Source organism: Megalobrama amblycephala, linkage group LG3 (genome assembly GCF_018812025.1).
Source record: "Megalobrama amblycephala isolate DHTTF-2021 linkage group LG3, ASM1881202v1, whole genome shotgun sequence".
Taxonomy (NCBI): domain Eukaryota; kingdom Metazoa; phylum Chordata; class Actinopteri; order Cypriniformes; family Xenocyprididae; genus Megalobrama; species Megalobrama amblycephala.
The window spans coordinates 40031916-40047169 of NC_063046.1; the positions used below are offsets into that span (position 1 = coordinate 40031916).

The window sequence follows — 15254 nt, forward strand, 5'->3', positions numbered from 1 at the left end:
GTATCATATATTAGTGTTATAATAAATACTAATAATGAAAAAATATTACATGACCTGAGTAAATTGTCAATATAATCATAAGATACATTGGATAGTTGGATATAAAAATCCAGATCAAAGAACGTTGAAAAGGATTTCACTGTCTCAGGAAAACAATGCTGGCATGTTTGAATTAATGTATTGCCAACTAATTTATTTCTTCATGATTTCAGGTCATGTGGAAAATGGATCTAAGCAGCATTGCATCAGGTGTGGAAAATACCTTATACAACAAATTCTTTGTTTACATCTTTTCATGCTGCTGTTCTGTACAGTATTTTTTGTTGTAATTGTAACTAGAATCATTCAGAAACATGGCTTTTCCTATCACTGCTATCCTGACACACATCTCTACTTTTCATTCCAGCCAGATGATCAACCAGTAGCTGCTCGCATCTTAGCCTGCTTGATGGAAATTTCCGACTTTCACCTGGATGACCTTTACCTTCAATTCCACCTTGCCAAGACAGAAGTTCTCGTGGTTTCAGCCACCCATCCTTTGTGTTATAATCAATCAGTTAAACTTCACAGAACACAGTGCTAGAACTGCCTGATCTTGAAGATTTGCCCAGTACAACATTGGGAAGACCAGGCCATTCCTATCGGAAAATGCTACACAACAGAGCAACAACTGGCTCTCAAATACACCCTCCAGAAGCTTGCGCTCTGAAAGTGAACAGCATCTTGTGGTGCCATCCCAAAGGGGCACAAACTCACTTTAACTGACCTTTACTTGGACTGTCCCATGCTGGTGGAATAACCTGACTAACTCAAACCATTTTCAAGAGACTGCTAAAGATGCATTTTTTGTGTGTGAACAACTGTCCTGATGATACTATCTGATTAACTGAAAAAAATAATTTCTATGCATACTGTGCTAGACTAACTGGAAATTGTCATTGTACTTATTGTTGCATCCATTCCCAGGTGAAAAAAAAAAAGTACATTTCTATAATCTACTTAAAGTGCTCTATTTTCGTGCACTAATTTTGTACTTAATATACTAACAATTCTTCTTTAGTACTTCTTAAGATAATCTTGAGAACATCTAAGTGTACTCAACTGTGCTATTTTGAGACAGCATGAAATATGAACTAAAATGTGCTTTTAATATACTATCTCTGTATTTAAAAAATATATTTAATTACCACTTGTAGTACACTATGGATTCAAATGAACTATGTAAGTACTATGTAAGTGGTATCTAAATATATTTTTTAAATACAGAGATAGTATATTAAAAGCACATTTTAGTTCATATTTCATTGTGTCTCAAAATAGCACAGTTGAGTACACTTAGATGATCTTAAGATTATCTTAAGAAGTACTAAAGATACATTTTTAGTATATTAAGTACAAAATTAGTGCACTAAAATAGAGCACTTTAAGTATATTATAGAAATGTACTTTTTTTCACCTGGGTTGTACTCCTTGTAGTCACTTTGGATAAAATGTAATCATATGTATAAATAACAGCAATATTACAGTATAAAAGTATACAGAAATTGTCTTTTAATGTAGATGTTCTATATACTAAGCTTGAATTTCCTATAATTTAAGTAACTTGACATACAATGTCTTATGTACAATGACTAATACCGTACATGTGCATGTTCCTTTGATTAAATGTATTTGGTACTATATTTTGTTAATTTAACAGAAATTGGTTTTTAATTTTATGCATTTCTAAGTAATTAATTTATAGATTGATTGTAGTTGTGAGTGGTTCTGTAAAAATAAAGATTAATACTGTAAAATGCAAACATTTGTTTTTGAATTTGTGCTAAGTGCATTTTTATAAATAATTTCTTAGTTATTGTACATGGAAAATCTATATTTTAAAAGTAAATAACTGTAGATGGACAGAGCAGCTTGATAAAATAACTCATAAAAACCTTCAATTTGCAGAGATTAACCTGAAAGTTAGTAATTTTCGATTTAATCTGACATAATTTATCCGTTTTTTCACGGTTTAATAAATTATTATCAACAGTAATATACTGTAATTTAATGAATTTTGACTGTAAAGTCTGTTCTGTATTTTTACAGTTTTTGTATGTAATTTTGTGAAATGGTTATTTGCTGTAATTTAACGGAATCCGTCTGGAAACTCTGCTGCCAGACTTTTTACCGTTTTTTTACAGGATTTTTTTTTACAGTGTAGCATAATAAATGCTTGACTATTAGACTTCATCATCACACACAATGTACTGAGCAGAAGTCGAATCGGATTTTTACCAAATTACAGTACATCTGATCACATCTATACATTACATACTCTAATTGAAAAACATGTTAACCAGGATAAAGGTAAAATATATGCATGCTTTATCGACTTCAAACAAGCTTTTGACTCAATTTGGCACCAAGGACTATTTTAAAAAATGATTGAAAGTAGCTTAGGGGGTAAAACCTATGACCTTATCAAATCAATGTACACTCAAAGTAAATGTGGCGTAAAAATCAGCACTAAATGTACAAGTCCCAGGAGCGTGGAGTGAGACAGGGCGGCTGCTTAAGCCCAACATTATTTAACATTTACATCAATGAACTGGCGAGCAGTCTGGAGCGATCTGCAGCCCCTGGCCTCACCCTACACAACTCACAGATCAGATGCCTGCTGTATGCAGATGATCTGGTTCTGCTGTCTCCCACTCAACACGGTTTACAGCAGAACCTGGACCTGCTGCAGCAATACTGCCAGACCTGGGCCCTGACGGTCAACCTGAATAAAACCAAAATTATGATATTTCAGAAAAGATCCCAGGGAACACAACACACATTTACATTAGGCACTAACCAGATAACACGCATGCTCCTGTTGACCGATCAGCAAAGTCGAGTAGCACGATTGTATTCCTTGTTGCTAATAAAGTGGATGTATTTGAAATAGCTTGTTTGTTTAAAGCTTGTTTTACATGAGGATTGACAGAATAAACAAATCATCCAATGTATGTGTCATTAAATTCTGGCAAAATTCAGTTGCTTTGCTGTCACAAAAGTGCTTTTGTATACATCACCATATTTCATGTAGATTGACTTTGCAGCAGTTTATGAACATTTTTCTAAAAAAGGGAAGTCAATGAAAATTACACAGACATTCTGTGAATCTTTGCTCTTGTATTAATATTTTGAGGTTTGTGAAACTAAAGAGAAAAAGCATAAATATTTGTACCAGTATGAATATATGGTTGAGACCACAGAGCAGAAGTCAAACCACGACTATGAGTTTAACTCATAAACTAAAGATACTCTGTCATTTTCTTACTAAAACAGCTGCTAAAGTTAACAGTGCACAAATGACAATACATCTTCAATCGTGAGCTAAAAGAAGAATGAAAATATAAGTGATGTGTTTTGCTATAACTGAATTTTTGAGTTAATGTCACTTTGTTAGAACTCTGGAAGTCTGTGAAGCCTTGGAAAGTAAGGCTCATCATGTAACTTCAGAATCGGTTCAATAAGCTTTCCGACTGTCAGTGAATGTACTCCATCAATATTCTGAGGATAGTGTTCAGAGTGTTCAAGTTGGGAGCTTGAGCCAGATAAGAAGTGAAGGTGTGAAAGCTATTTTTTGATTCCTGTCTAGGTTAGGAATCCAGCAGGACCTGCACACGGTGCTCAGTTGACCCTACTATGCCAACAGTTTGAATCAGGGAGGAGTGGATACACTCCCGAGTCTTTTCGAAATACGGGGGAAACAAGAGAGCTGACCCCATTGTCAGTCGTGTGATATCCTTTGTTGACAGAAGAAGGAGACCATCATGAAGAGAGAGGGATAATAAGCTCGCCCTGGGATTGAGACTAATGAAACTCTGGGAAAAGTTGGAAGTCAAGGACAGTGTTCTCTACAGCAGATCCAAAGATATAGGGTGGGAAAAATCAGATACCAGCTTGTACTTCCTAATTCTCTACTGCCCTGAGAGGACTGATGATGCAGGCCATCAAGAACAAAGTAGAACTCTCCGGTAGAACTCTCCACCTTTTGGGCTTGTATGGATGTGGATGTCAAAGGATATGTCGCTAACTGACTGTAAGAGCTATGTGGTCAGGAAGACGCAGGAACCTGAGGATAGAGCATCTCTTGAACCTATCAAGACAAGTGTGCCGCTGGAACACGTATAGATTTATGGTCTGCAAAAGGGTGACATGGGGAAAATGTTGACGTTCTTGTGTTAACAGATCATTTTACAAAGTTAGCCCATGCACTTTTCCTCTGATCTTTTGATGTGGCCAGTTTTCCCACAATCATTTTGCATCTTTGAAATGGCATACCTGAGGGCTGTGATTTTTGCCATGACATCTATAACACTTCTTTCCTCTCTGATCAGAATGTGAACTTCCGAGTGTGAGTCATGCCAATCTCAACTGCTGTGTCTTTCTCAGCTGTCTTCATACTCAATGTGATCTCAAACACACATGTAAAAGTCAGATTAGATTCTGCTAGACAACTGCTCCAGCCATTCTATATAAGCTGCCCAAGATATTCCAATAAGCGATATCATTTGAAAAAAACTTTATCCTCATGTCCAATTTTTCTGTGATGTGTCTATTCAAAAGAATACATTAGGTGTCTGTCTTTTAGCAACAACTTTACTGTTTTACTTCCACCAACTGCATGCCCAAACACTTCCTAACATTCCACTACTGCTACGACATTTCAACTGTCTCAAATGCAAAATTGTAAGCATTTAATACATTGCAAGAATGTCATTACACGTCTGCTTGATCATTCTCCATCAAATGGGGTTGAGCCACCTTTTTCCAACTGATGACCTGATAGCTGCTTTGAGGCTGCAGATAGTCTACCTGAAAATTAATCTTACAGCAGTTTTATTCTGTATCAAATGTTCTGTATAAAATGAATAAATGTTAAAATTAGTAAATTTTTATGTTTGATATTAAATCACATTTTGAAAGCATTTCATCATTACAATTCTCTGTAAACTATTAAAAGTTCCTGTTAAAGACACTCGGGGAACAAATAACACTCTTAAATAATCTATTGACAGCAGTTTATAACAGGCCTATGTGAGATGTTTTTTGTTTGTTTTTTTCTGACAGAGCAATGAGATTTCAGATGTTTCTCACAAACATGAACTTGATTGTCAGTAAAAGCTGAGCAGAGATGTCATTAATATCTGATAGTTTGAAACTATTAAATGTGAAGAACAGCAGGTTCATTGTGCCATTTTAAGAGAGCATAATTTCAACAACTCTATGAATATGGTGAGACTGAGACATGAACACTCAGAAAGAATTCAAACAGCAATACATAGTTTAATCAGTAAATAACAGCATTAATTAATCTCTTCAATTGAAACTATTTCTCACATTGACCATGTTCAAATAAACCACATGGAAAAAATTTAATTAAATGTATTTTTCAACACTGCATGGTGGGGGGAAAAAAATACCATGAGCTCATTTGAGTTTTTTTTTTTTTTTTAACTGACCTTGGAAAAACTTTTTCAATCACTTGACTTGACTTTCGATCACTTGATTAGTTGAAATATTCTTGACAATCAAGAGGGTTTTGTGACCCATACTTCTTACTCAACGTGACTTTATAGGTTTGACTAAAAGAAAGAAGACCATCACGTAAGACAATATTGGAAGCGTACAAGTTACAGTGGAAATCTGATCTGTGGTTTGTGATTCATGGATAAAAATGTGAATGTTAACATGATCATGTCTGTAAATCCCAGCACAAGTTTCACATCATCCTCTACAATAGCTGCAAGATCAACAATAGTGTTGCCTGATACTTAACAGCAATAAACACCCAGCAAGCAATTTTATGTCTAATAGCCGTCAAAACATAGCCCGGCCGTCTAGGCTAAAACATGGCTGAATTTGGGCTGTCAGTGAAAATCTAATAGATGTCTAACCATAACCCAAAAATATACTAGTTATCAAATATACAGCTAATGAATGACTATCTATACATGTAATAGACAACAAAATAATGGGTAAAGGATTCTTTTCACTTAAATATAACAGGTTCTCATAAATGACAATCCGTCCAAATATATCCATTAAATATAAATGGTTTTATTTAGAAAAAGAACTCAAGATAATACACAATGATAAAAAAAATAAATAAATAAATTTTACAAATACAATACAAATAAACATTTTTAAAAAAAATACAACTTAACATAATAAAAATATAAAACATTGACAAAAAAAGTTAGGCCTAAATAAAAAAGGTTAACAATGTTTTTTGGTTCATAAAACAACCTGATTAATTTTTGGTTCCATAAATTCCATGTTTTATGCAAAGCATTTTGAATTACCTTAAAAAATGTTGTTGAAATGTGCTATACAAAATAAACTTGCCTTGCCAAATCAAAAACTCATATTTTCATAACATAATGATCAAAATATTAAAAGATATATGAGGCTTCTGTAACAAATAATAATAGGGTGCACGTTTACCCCCTTGTATTTAGATAATAGTGAGTTTTAGGGCACAAGGAAACACTACATGTGCATGTAGCATGTTAATCTAACCACGTTTTACGTGCACTGTTACCCGCTAAAATGTTCCTACGCATGATAACACATGATGTACATAAATAATGAACGCATATCAAAATGAAAAACACAGATACTTACAAGACCAAAAGAAGGAAATTAGCTTGAACATTTGCTGTTGCTTGCTCTCCAACAGTTGTAAAATGCGGAAAAGTTTATCGCGAGATCTGGCAACAGTGATTGAGAGCTAACGTTCAAGTCTCACGTTGCTAGTGGTCACGTCTCAGTAGAGCCACAGTTGCCATCTAGTGGTTGAGAATTGTACATTTTTATTTAAAGGGGCTCTATGTAAGATTTTTACTTTAATAAAGCATAAAAATACCCCAATATGTTTGCAGATATTTAGGAAACATGCCAAGTTCACCTACTTGTTTCTCAGAAAAACAATGCTACAGCCAGATATTCTACTTTGAAAATGTGCGTTCCGTGTCGGAATATCTTTTTGTTTTGGTCTGTGCGAAACCTCGTGCTGCAGTTGATCCAATAGTATTTCGACATCACAGGTTGCTAGTTGGCGGAAAACGCCGCGTATTACAACCATGGAAACCAGCAAACGAACTGGGTCAGAGAATCAGGCAATAACGTCAGCTGTGCGTTCTCGCTCTCTTCTCTGTCACGGTGAAGTGACACACACCCACGCGGGCGGCGCCTCCCCCCCCCCCCCCTCTCTCTCTCTCTCTCTCTCTCTCTCTCTCTCTCGTCTCATTCGCTCCGGTAAGTAGTGCTTGTATTGCGCATAATTTTAGTCATTCCCGCAGGTTTCGCGGTCACACCAAAAGCGCGCGCACCACTGAGCGGTGGAGTGGACAAGCCAACGAACAGAGACAGAAGTCAAACAGAGTCACAAGAACCAAAATGAGTGGCTTACTGAGCTTAAACTGTCAAATACATACAAAAGTATGTCAAAACCAGCGGCACAGGCAATCTTGGTGAGTACACAGATAAACACTGTCAATTTTTAATCGTTAAATAGCTAAGAAAGTGAACTCATGTTGTGTGTAACGGTATTGGGTCCATTGAACACCGTTCATAGACTCTTAAAGGGACAACAGTCCAATATTCCTGCTGCTGTCTGTCATGTTAATCAAAGAACAAAAGACAAAAAAAATCACTTTCTTCTCTTGACTGAATACGTTGTATAACTTTAATGGTAAGAATTATTTGCAATAAAGACTACAGAAATTAAGGTAACCAATGCAAAATAACACAATGTGTTATTTTACATTTGATTACTTTAATTTCTGTAGTATTTCTTACCTAAATAAAAACCCAGTTAACCTGAAAAACTTTCATATTTCATGTTTCATAGCTCTCTTTATTCTATTGCATTTATTTGAGCTGTTTATATTTTATTACTGACTTTTATTTGTTTGTTTTTTAATGAAAATAAAACTCTGCATTGAAGAATTAGATTTTTGTTTGTATATGTTGTCATTTATAGTTCTTAGAAAGAAAATCGGAATCGGCAAAAAATAGGGATCGGCCGATCACACTAACAAAAAATCGGAAATCGGAATCAGCCAAGAAAATTGCAATCGGTGTATCTCTACTAAAAAGCCTCTGAATCCATCTAAATATCTCTATGAACAACAGCATATCAAAACAGATAAATCAACTCATCAGCTTACAGTGTTTAAGTCTCCTCAGCTTTCATTGTCAATTGCGCTCCCTATTGTTGCTGGTGTGATACACACAAAGTATGTATACAATTGTGTTATTTTATTTTTCTCTGAAATCTGTATATAAGTTCAGTGATTACCTTATTTTTTGATGCAGTGTGCAAACTGTCAAATGTATATTGGTTTATATGGACAGAAAAAAAAGGACTCTTATTTTGATATTCTTGCCCGGGAGTCGCGAATGGACTGATGAACTGCGCATGCTTCCTCACACCAACAGAGGAGCTGTGAAGGAGCTGACGCGACTCTCTCTGTCTTTTTGTTTCATCCTGTTTTCACAGGGACAGTAATCTGTCTGACGGGTCTCCGGAGGCGGGGCCTGCAACACTGGCAACTATATGCTGTAAAAGCTGGCAACCCGCGTCTTTGAACGAGGGGGCGGGCCAAACAATATTTTGAATTTGGACTGCAGTACCTATTTTGAACTCTGGGTGTCATTATTACATAGAGCCCCTTTAACTTAAAATTAATTACAGTCATATATGTGTGTGGTGTATATAATTATAATTATATATACGGCTTGGCTATACCGATATATATATATATATATATATATATATATATACACAGTACAGTCTAAAAGTTTGGAACCACTAAGATTTTTAATGTTTTTAAAAGAAGTTTCGTCTGCTCACCAAGGCTACATTTATTTAATTAAAAATACAGTAAAAAACAGTAATATTGTGAAATATTATTACAATTTGAAAGCTGAAAAAGCTGAATTTTCAGCATCGTTACTCCAGTCTTCAGTGTCACATGATCCTTCAGAAATCATTCTAATATGCTGATTTGCTGCTCAATAAACATTTATGATTATTTTCAATGTTGAAAACAGTTGTGTACTTTTTTTTTTTTTTCAGGATTCCTTGATGAATAGAAAGTTAAAAAGAACAGCATTTATCTGAAATACAAAGCTTCTGTAGCATTATACACTACCGTTCAAAAGTTTGGGGTCAGTAAGAATTTTTATTTTTATTTTTTTGAAAGAAATTAAAGAAATGAATACTTTTATTCAGCAAGGATGCATTAAATCAATCAAAAGTGGCAGTAAATACATTTATAATGTTACAAAAGATTAGATTTCAGATAAACACTGTTCTTTTGAACTTTCTATTCATCAAATAATCCTGAAAAAAAATATTGTACACAAATATTTTGTACAATTGTACACATTAAATGTTTCTTGAGCAGCTGATCAGCATATTAGAATGATTTCTGAAGGATCATGTGACACTGAAGACTGGAGTAATGATGCTGAAAATTCAGCTTTGCCATCACAGGAATAAATTACTTTGTGAAATATATTCAAATAGAAAACAGTTATTTTAAATTGTAATAATATTTCACAATATTATTGTTTTTTACTGTATTTTTAATTAAATAATGTAGCCTTGGTGAGCAGACGAAACTTCTTTTAAAAACATTAAATCTTAGTGGTTCCAAACTTTTGGACTGTACTGTGTGTATATATATATATATATATATATATATATATATATATATATATATATAATCGTAGAATGTGTAAGATTGTGTGACAGCAAAAATATGCTGTTTCAAATGTATACTTGCATTTATATATATATAGACCATGTCATGAAATGCCACTTACATCTTCTAGAAATCATTGACATTGCTATTGACATGATGAGATATCAACCATCTAAAGCACTTCCTGTCCAAAAACTACAACAAATCAGGATTGACTATAGGTGGGCTACAAATAGCCGGTCTGACTACGAGCTAAATCATGGCTACGCACAACCTACGAAATATAACATGTCAAAGATATGAAACCAAACACCTTGTAGTTGTAATCACGGTTGACTTTGATATAGGACTTTGTAATCACTGTTCACTTTTGATAATGCAATATCATACATATCGCAAGTTATTTAGGCAAAAACGACATGTAAACAAATGAATGATTATTTCGGCTAAAAGTGGGTTACACATAGCCGGACTATATCGGGTCTATAGTTAACCGAGACGGTGAAATGACGGCTATTGCTTGCTGGGCACCGACTTACTGACAAGAAATTTTTGCGTTTGTTTGAGAACAGTGTAAGATCAGGACTCTTTTGAAAGATAATATGGATGGCTCTTAAAAGAGCCTTTGGGTTCGCTGATCAGATGAGATGTCACTTTACTTTGAGCTGGTGTATTTGGTCACAGCCTTTGTGCCCTCAGACACGGCGTGTTTGGCCAGTTCCCCAGGCAGCAGAAGACGCACGGCGGTCTGGATTTCTCTTGATGTGATGGTGGAGCGCTTGTTGTAGTGAGCAAGACGAGACGCTTCACCGGCGATGCGCTCGAAGATGTCATTGACGAATGAGTTCATGATTCCCATCGCCTTGGAAGAGATTCCGGTGTCGGGATGAACCTGCTTCAGAACTTTGTAAACATAGATAGCGTAGCTCTCCTTCCTGGACCTCTTGCGCTTCTTCCCACTCTTCCCAGCGGTTTTGGTGACGGCCTTCTTCGAGCCCTTCTTGGGGGCAGACTTTGCTGGTTCAGGCATGATGCTTCGTTCAGAAACACTCAAAGAACAATAAAACTCTAGTACCAGAGGTGGGTTATTATACACTGCCCTATGCTAATTTCAAAAGGGAAGAATGGCCTTCTGATTGTGAGTCTTTGTGGACCAACCCATAGAACGATTTCATTGGTCACATTAAACGTTCCTTGCCATGTAGGCGAGCCAATCAGAAGCTTTAAATGTTAACCACGCCCATCGACACCTACCATCCCCCACATCTGACTCCGTTCCTTTGTTTCTTTTCTCGTATTTTTAGGAATTGACAAGTAAAATATTGTGAATAATTTCAGGTCTTTGATTACGTACGCTGAGGATTCAATATTAATTTAACGTTTGGAAACAAACTCAATGTAGAGGTCACTATAATTTAAAAAGGGACATACTGGACTTTGAAAGACAAGCATATACGAATGCAAAAACAAGCGTTAGTAAACTACACTCAAAAAAAAAATCACAATGACCGAGACTCTTTAAAATGTAGTGTTTATTTAACAGTAAGTAAAATAGTGAGAATACGGCAAAATAGTTTACTTCTAATTATTTCAGAAATCACATGAGGTAAAGTTTAAAGCAAACACTATGAATTCACTATATCAGAAAATCTAATTTTATCATCTAGAAATTTGACCTTTGTGTAGAAATGTGGGTGGCTCTTAAAAGAGCCGTTGGATTTTTTTTTTTTTTTTTTTTTGTGAGTCACTTAACCTCCGAATCCGTACAGGGTGCGTCCCTGTCGTTTCAGAGCGTACACAACATCCATGGCGGTGACGGTCTTTCTTTTGGCGTGTTCAGTGTAGGTAACAGCATCACGAATGACGTTCTCCAGAAACACCTTCAACACACCGCGAGTCTCTTCATAGATCAGGCCAGAAATACGCTTGACTCCGCCACGGCGAGCAAGACGACGAATAGCGGGTTTAGTGATTCCCTGGATATTATCACGAAGAACCTTTCGGTGACGCTTAGCGCCTCCTTTTCCGAGCCCTTTACCGCCTTTTCCTCTTCCAGACATGACTGCTGATATTATTCTTCAGTTCACAACAACCGAGTAATGAAAAACGTTGCAGAACAGTTGTTTATAGTCAGCTAGCGGACCTAGTTGGAACCACATTCATGGGCGGTTCCAGTTGTCGTCATCCGTTACGTCTTTCAAAGTCCAGTTCTGTCTTGATTGTGGAAATAGGGTTTAAGTAATATTGGTAAACATATGCATATAATATAATTAATGCTAAACAACACTTAAAGAAGCATTTACTTAATTTGTTTTTAGATTAGAAGAAAAAAAAAACACTTTATTCAGAAGACCGCCGTGGCATTTATATGTTCATATTTTTTTTTTTTTTTTTTTAATGGAAATCATCTTTTGTAGTTTTGAAGTGGCTCTTAAAAGAGCCTTTGGGGGTTTTTATGACTGATGCAGCTGTGGATTTAAGCGCGCTCTCCGCGAATGCGGCGGGCCAGCTGAATGTCTTTGGGCATGATGGTGACTCTCTTGGCGTGGATAGCGCACAAGTTGGTGTCTTCAAACAGACCGACCAAATAAGCCTCACTAGCCTCCTGCAGGGCCATGACAGCCGAGCTCTGGAAGCGAAGATCAGTCTTGAAATCTTGAGCGATTTCTCTGACCAGACGCTGGAATGGCAGTTTACGAATCAGCAGTTCAGTGGATTTCTGGTAACGGCGAATCTCTCTCAGTGCCACGGTACCGGGCCTGTAACGATGGGGCTTCTTGACGCCACCGGTAGCTGGTGCGCTCTTACGAGCAGCTTTAGTAGCTAGCTGCTTCCTCGGGGCTTTTCCTCCGGTGGACTTACGAGCGGTCTGTTTGGTTCTTGCCATTGTATCAAACGAGCTCTACTGCTTAAAATAAAACCAACGTATGAACAGTTCACTGGCTCGCAGTGCTTATTTAAAGCACAGGGCTGCCATGCGCTCATTGGACGGCTTACTTCAGAGGCATTCGATTGGTTATTGCCTATAGTAGTTGGCCAATGGCTGTGCGCCACCTGTTTTCAAACAAGAGATGACAGCTTGTTTCCCGCCCAAACGTTCTTGTTTCTCTTTGTATGCGTAGATACTTATCACCACGTTAAATATTTAAGATTTTATTTTTTTGTGTTTAAATTATATACAATTATACCAGTTTAATTCTTTTTAGCCATGCTAGTAAATCTATACGCACTTTTAAAAATGCACAAATTCAAATACAAGAAGAAAACAGCAAGGACCATATGTATTTTCAGTGAAACGTATTTATGAATATAACGTCAGATAAAGTAGTTTACATAAACTTAAATCTGGCAAAAAGGTTAAGGCTGTTGAATACAAGAAATGTAGACTCATTAACATCCATCTGTTTTTGTTTTTTTTTTACTAGACTAAATAAAAATAAAAATAAATGACGATAAATAAATGAAAATAAAAAAAAAATAAATAAATAAAAAAAATCAAATAAAGATACAATGAATGTAATTTACTCTCACGGGGAGAAATTGGGTGGCTCTTAAAAGAGCCTTTTGTTTAAGGAGAACCTCCAGTCAGTTTATTTGGTCTTCGCTGGCTTCTCGGTCTTCTTGGGCAGCAGCACGGCCTGAATGTTGGGCAGCACACCACCCTGAGCGATGGTCACACCACCCAGAAGCTTATTCAACTCCTCGTCATTACGCACCGCCAGCTGCAGGTGACGAGGAATGATACGGGTCTTCTTATTGTCGCGAGCGGCGTTTCCAGCCAACTCCAGGATCTCAGCAGTGAGATACTCGAGTACAGCGGCCAAATAAACCGGAGCACCGGCACCAACACGCTGAGCATAGTTGCCTTTGCGGAGAAGCCTGTGAACACGGCCGACGGGGAACTGCAGTCCCGCCCTGGAAGAGCGACTCTTGGCCTTGGCGCGAGCCTTTCCACCGGTTTTCCCTCGTCCACTCATTGCAGTTTTAAATTTATTTTCGATTACCAAAAATAACAATGACAATGCTGTGGGCAGTTGTGAGATGACTTTTAAAAGAAAGCGTGCCAGTCTCCTATTGGCTGAAGTCTGAACACATTCCCAGCCAATCAGTGAACTTCCCTCCAAACACCAAACCCAACCCCCTTTTTGTTAATAACATCCTTCATGTCACATTAAAACGGCATTATATATATTATAAATATTATAATGCCGCTTAGCTTCCTTTTAATGTGTTTTCTTGAAACTTTTTTCATTTTTTTATTTCTTGTCCATTACCTTATTGTGTAGTTTTAATTAATAAATAATAATAGTGATTAAAAGTTAAACATGTTGGTCATAAAGTAGAATAGTTTAATATTTTACTGGTATAAAAACGTAAACATACTAGAGAAACTTCACTTCATCAATAACATCAACATACATTAATGCATTTGCAAAACATGAACATTTCAAGCCCATTAATTTGCTTTTTGCTTTCACTTGTAATAGGAAAGACAATTACACTTTAATTGAACAGTCGACCGATGAAATAATGCTCTTTACTATGAATTAGTGGGTGGCTCTTAAAAGAGCCTTTTTGATAAAACACATGGGGTAAAGGGCTGAGTTTATTTCTTTTTTGCTGCTGTCTTTTTAGGCTTGGCTGCTTTAGGTTTCGCCGTTTTGGGTTTGGCTGCCTTTACCTTTTTAGGGCTCTTGGCTGCTTTTTTAGGAGTTGCTGCTTTCTTAGGAGTCGCTGGTTTCTTTGCTTTCTTGGGGCTCTTTGTTGCCTTTTTAGCGGCTGGTTTCTTCGCCTTCTTCGGTGATTTTTTAGCGGCGGCATTCTTTGCTGCTGCAGTTTTGGGTTTCTTTGCAGCTGCAGTTTTGGGCTTCTTAGCGGCAGCAGGTTTCTTGGATGCGGGTTTCTTGGCTTTAGGAGCAGCTTTCTTAGCAGGTTTTGTCTTGGTCTCGGCCTGCTTCTTGTTGAGCTTGAAGGAGCCAGAGGCGCCGGTCCCTTTGGTCTGGACCAGGGTACCTTTAGATACCAGACTCTTAACGGCAATCTTGACGCGGGAGTTGTTCTTCTCCACATCGTAGCCACCGGCAGCGAGCGCTTTCTTCAGGGCAGCGAGGGACACACCGCTCCTCTCCTTAGATGCGGACACAGTCTTGACAATCAGCTCACCGACGCTTGGGCCTGTTCTCTTGCGTTTAACTGCTGATTTCTTCTTGGCCGCTTTGGTCGCGGCAGCTGCTGGAGCGGTTTCTTCTGCCATGATTTCTCGGAGCAAATCTGGACTCACACAAACTGACTAATAATGAGCCGCTGCTGGGCAGAGCTGCGCATTTAACCACAGCATGAGAACCACGTAGACTCAACTTTCCCTGCTCTCTCTGAGCTCCTTCAGAAGGAGACGGTGCTTGTGTTTTCTCCGTTCATGTTTGAAGCAAAAACTGAAGTGGTAAAATATTTTTTTGAAGCAAAAACAACATATATATCGAGTAGAGGTATTGAACTTTACTTGGA

General features: G+C 37.1%; 4 protein-coding genes across 4 annotated transcripts; all 4 read right to left on the reverse strand.

Moving 5' to 3' along the window:
- Positions 1–10319: 10319 nt before the first annotated feature.
- LOC125265263 (histone H2B-like) lies at positions 10320–10814 on the reverse strand. The gene has a single exon (XM_048185380.1). It carries the CDS (start codon positions 10777–10779, stop codon positions 10405–10407), a length of 375 nt encoding a protein of 124 aa, XP_048041337.1. The 5' UTR covers positions 10780–10814; the 3' UTR covers positions 10320–10404.
- A 456-nt stretch (positions 10815–11270) lies between these two features.
- On the reverse strand, positions 11271–12672 carry LOC125265264 (histone H3-like). The gene is made up of 2 exons (XM_048185381.1): positions 12308–12672; positions 11271–11825 (listed from the first exon to the last, which is right to left on the reverse strand). Exons 1-2 carry the CDS (start codon positions 12634–12636, stop codon positions 11498–11500), a joined length of 657 nt encoding a protein of 218 aa, XP_048041338.1. The 5' UTR covers positions 12637–12672; the 3' UTR covers positions 11271–11497.
- Positions 12673–13255: 583 nt separating this feature from the next.
- On the reverse strand, positions 13256–13769 carry LOC125265260 (histone H2A-like). Its single transcript, XM_048185378.1, has one exon. It carries the CDS (start codon positions 13724–13726, stop codon positions 13340–13342), a length of 387 nt encoding a protein of 128 aa, XP_048041335.1. The 5' UTR covers positions 13727–13769; the 3' UTR covers positions 13256–13339.
- A 312-nt stretch (positions 13770–14081) lies between these two features.
- Positions 14082–15113, reverse strand: LOC125265258 (histone H1-like). Its single transcript, XM_048185377.1, has one exon. It carries the CDS (start codon positions 15001–15003, stop codon positions 14356–14358), a length of 648 nt encoding a protein of 215 aa, XP_048041334.1. The 5' UTR covers positions 15004–15113; the 3' UTR covers positions 14082–14355.
- Positions 15114–15254: the final 141 nt, after the last annotated feature.

What these genes read in the sequence shown, in the direction of transcription:
- LOC125265263 (XM_048185380.1), bottom strand. Translation starts at nt 10,779, where the DNA reads ATGCCTGAACCAGCAAAGTCTGCCCCCAAGAAGGGCTCGAAGAAGGCC.
- LOC125265264 (XM_048185381.1), bottom strand. Translation starts at nt 12,636, where the DNA reads ATGGCAAGAACCAAACAGACCGCTCGTAAGTCCACCGGAGGAAAAGCC. An exon ending in CTGTTTGAAGACACCAACTT is followed by an intron (nt 11,826 to 12,307) that starts GTGCGCTATCCA and finishes TGTGAACTGAAG; the next exon opens with AATAATATCAGCAGTCATGT.
- LOC125265260 (XM_048185378.1), bottom strand. Translation starts at nt 13,726, where the DNA reads ATGAGTGGACGAGGGAAAACCGGTGGAAAGGCTCGCGCCAAGGCCAAG.
- LOC125265258 (XM_048185377.1), bottom strand. Translation starts at nt 15,003, where the DNA reads ATGGCAGAAGAAACCGCTCCAGCAGCTGCCGCGACCAAAGCGGCCAAG.